This window comes from Bison bison, unplaced genomic scaffold (assembly GCF_000754665.1).
Source record: "Bison bison bison isolate TAMUID 2011002044 unplaced genomic scaffold, Bison_UMD1.0 scf7180017864248, whole genome shotgun sequence".
Taxonomy (NCBI): Eukaryota; Metazoa; Chordata; class Mammalia; order Artiodactyla; family Bovidae; genus Bison; species Bison bison.
In genome coordinates this window covers 2,188,439-2,190,341 of record NW_011494820.1, presented here as the reverse complement: position 1 = coordinate 2,190,341, position 1,903 = coordinate 2,188,439, and the positions used below count along the sequence as shown (strand labels likewise).

Sequence of the window (1,903 nt, the reverse complement as noted above, 5' to 3'; positions counted from 1 at the left end):
TCAGAAGGGGGCGGGGGTGGGGGGGAGTGCGGCTGCCCTCCCTGTGGGCTGGGGAGGGTAGACAGACGCAGGGCCCAGAGCTGTTTCCCTCCGGCCAGGGAGAAACACGCGTCAAGGGGCCTCAGGAGAAGCGCTCTGAGTGCCTGCAGCGTCCTCCCCCTTCCCTGTCCTTTGATGGATCTCCTCTGCCCTGAAGACTAGGCCTCTTTCTGCCCCCTCCCCCTGCTCTGTGGGCCCCAAAGGCAGGCAAGCCTGGGACTTGGAACCAGCCAGAGGAAGTGGCCTGTCAGCCTGTCCCCCTGCCAACTCTGGGCCTGCCACCAGCATCCCCACCCTTGGCAGACAGGAGAACTCCCTTCTCAGGCTCCCACTCTTGTCCCCTCCTCCATCTGAAGAGAGATGGGTGGTGGTGGTGGGGCCTAGACAGGCACTGTGGAGTGCTGCTCTTCCTTCTCCCTCCTTCCTGGAGAAGGAGGGGAGTGGTCTGTACAGTTGCTCTAAGAAGGAACCCTCTGGGAGGGAGGTTCATTTCCAAGCTGCCTATTGATTTTTGTTGTTGATTTGAGGGGTCTTGGGGGCCCAGCTAAGCTGCCTTGCCAGCCAGAAGGATTCAGGGCTGGTTGAGATGGGCTGGAAGTGGGGGACTGTGCCCCCACCCATCTGAAGTTGGATTCAGACCAAAAGAACAAGCCTGTGCTAGAAGGATGAAGCACACACTGGAGTTCTCGGCAGATGGCATTTTCAGACCCCTAGAATCCTCAGGGTGGAGACTCTCGGGGGGCTGGGGTCCCTGGCCTCCTCCCTAGTCTGGGGTCTCAGCAGGTCGGGGCCCTGATCACCTGCAGGTCATGAGTGCAGCACAGAGGCAGAGCCCTTGCTTAGAGCCACTCAGCATATGGGGCTGCTAAGCCTGGGGGGGAACAAGGACTCTTTCTTCAGTGTTAGCCCCCCTCCTTCCATGCTTGAGTAGTTAGATGGCTTGGGTTCCTTGTTCTGTGGGGCTGGCTATCTGGGGAGAAGAGAAGAAACTGGTTCAGAAAGGGACCTGACTTGAGTCTTGCCATCTCTCCCGCTCCTGCAGAGTGTTGCAGCGGCCCCAAGCCCGGTGATGGGGAGCATGGCCCCCAGTGATGCAATGGCATCAGGCCCCATGGCACCCGGCTTCTTCCAGGTACAGCCAGGGCTGGCACCCCTGTCTCCCTGGGTGGGCAGTGACAGGGTGGGTATGTACTGTGCGGTCCGTGGTAGGGCCAGAGAGAGGGGCGGAGCTGCCTGGGCCCCAGTGCCAAGGAGGGCGGGGGCTCTGCGTTAGGACTGCTTCTGTGTCAGGGTGCTTAGGGCCACAAAGCCTGGCTCTCTGAGCCAGGGGTCCTGCCCATAACCCTACCTTTAGGGTCCCGTAGAGGGGGCTAGCTGGCCCCTTCTCCTGCCTCCACGGCGTCCCCGCCCTTGCCCTGCCAGGCTCAGCAGAGCCACAGGAAACCGTGGAACTTCGCGTGACCTCGCTCCTCCCAACCCGCCTGGTTCTGTCCTCCTAGGGCCCCCCCGGCTCCCAGCCTTCCCCCCACAATCCCAACGCCCCCATGATGGGGCCTCATGTTCAGGTAAGGACCTGTAACGCCCCGCCCCTTCGCGCACGCACACCCCTCCCCAGGGCCCCTGGGCGCGTACCGCTGAGCTCCACACACCCAAGCACCGCGGGCTGAGGTATGCTGGGTGGTGCTGGAGGAAGGCTGGGGGCCCGGCGGCAGCAGGAACCGGGTAGTTTTGAGGGCTGGGCAGGTGGGGGGAGGTGCTGATCCCCGGCCCACCTCTTCCAGCCCTTCATGTCACCGCGGTTCCCAGGGGGCCCCCGGCCCACCCTGCGGATGCCGAGTCAGGTGAGGGAGGGAGGTGGGGAGGG

General features: G+C 63.2%; 1 protein-coding gene across 1 annotated transcript in view; it reads left to right on the top strand.

The window, feature by feature from the left end:
• Positions 1–1,903, top strand: part of SSBP4 (single stranded DNA binding protein 4) — a 14,185-nt gene that overhangs the window by 10,877 nt on the left and 1,405 nt on the right. The window contains exons 4-6 of the mRNA XM_010847309.1: positions 1,082–1,171; positions 1,539–1,604; positions 1,821–1,880. Of these exons, the coding sequence (XP_010845611.1) occupies positions 1,082–1,171; positions 1,539–1,604; positions 1,821–1,880 (216 nt within the window). The remainder of the gene's footprint in view (positions 1–1,081; positions 1,172–1,538; positions 1,605–1,820; positions 1,881–1,903) is intronic.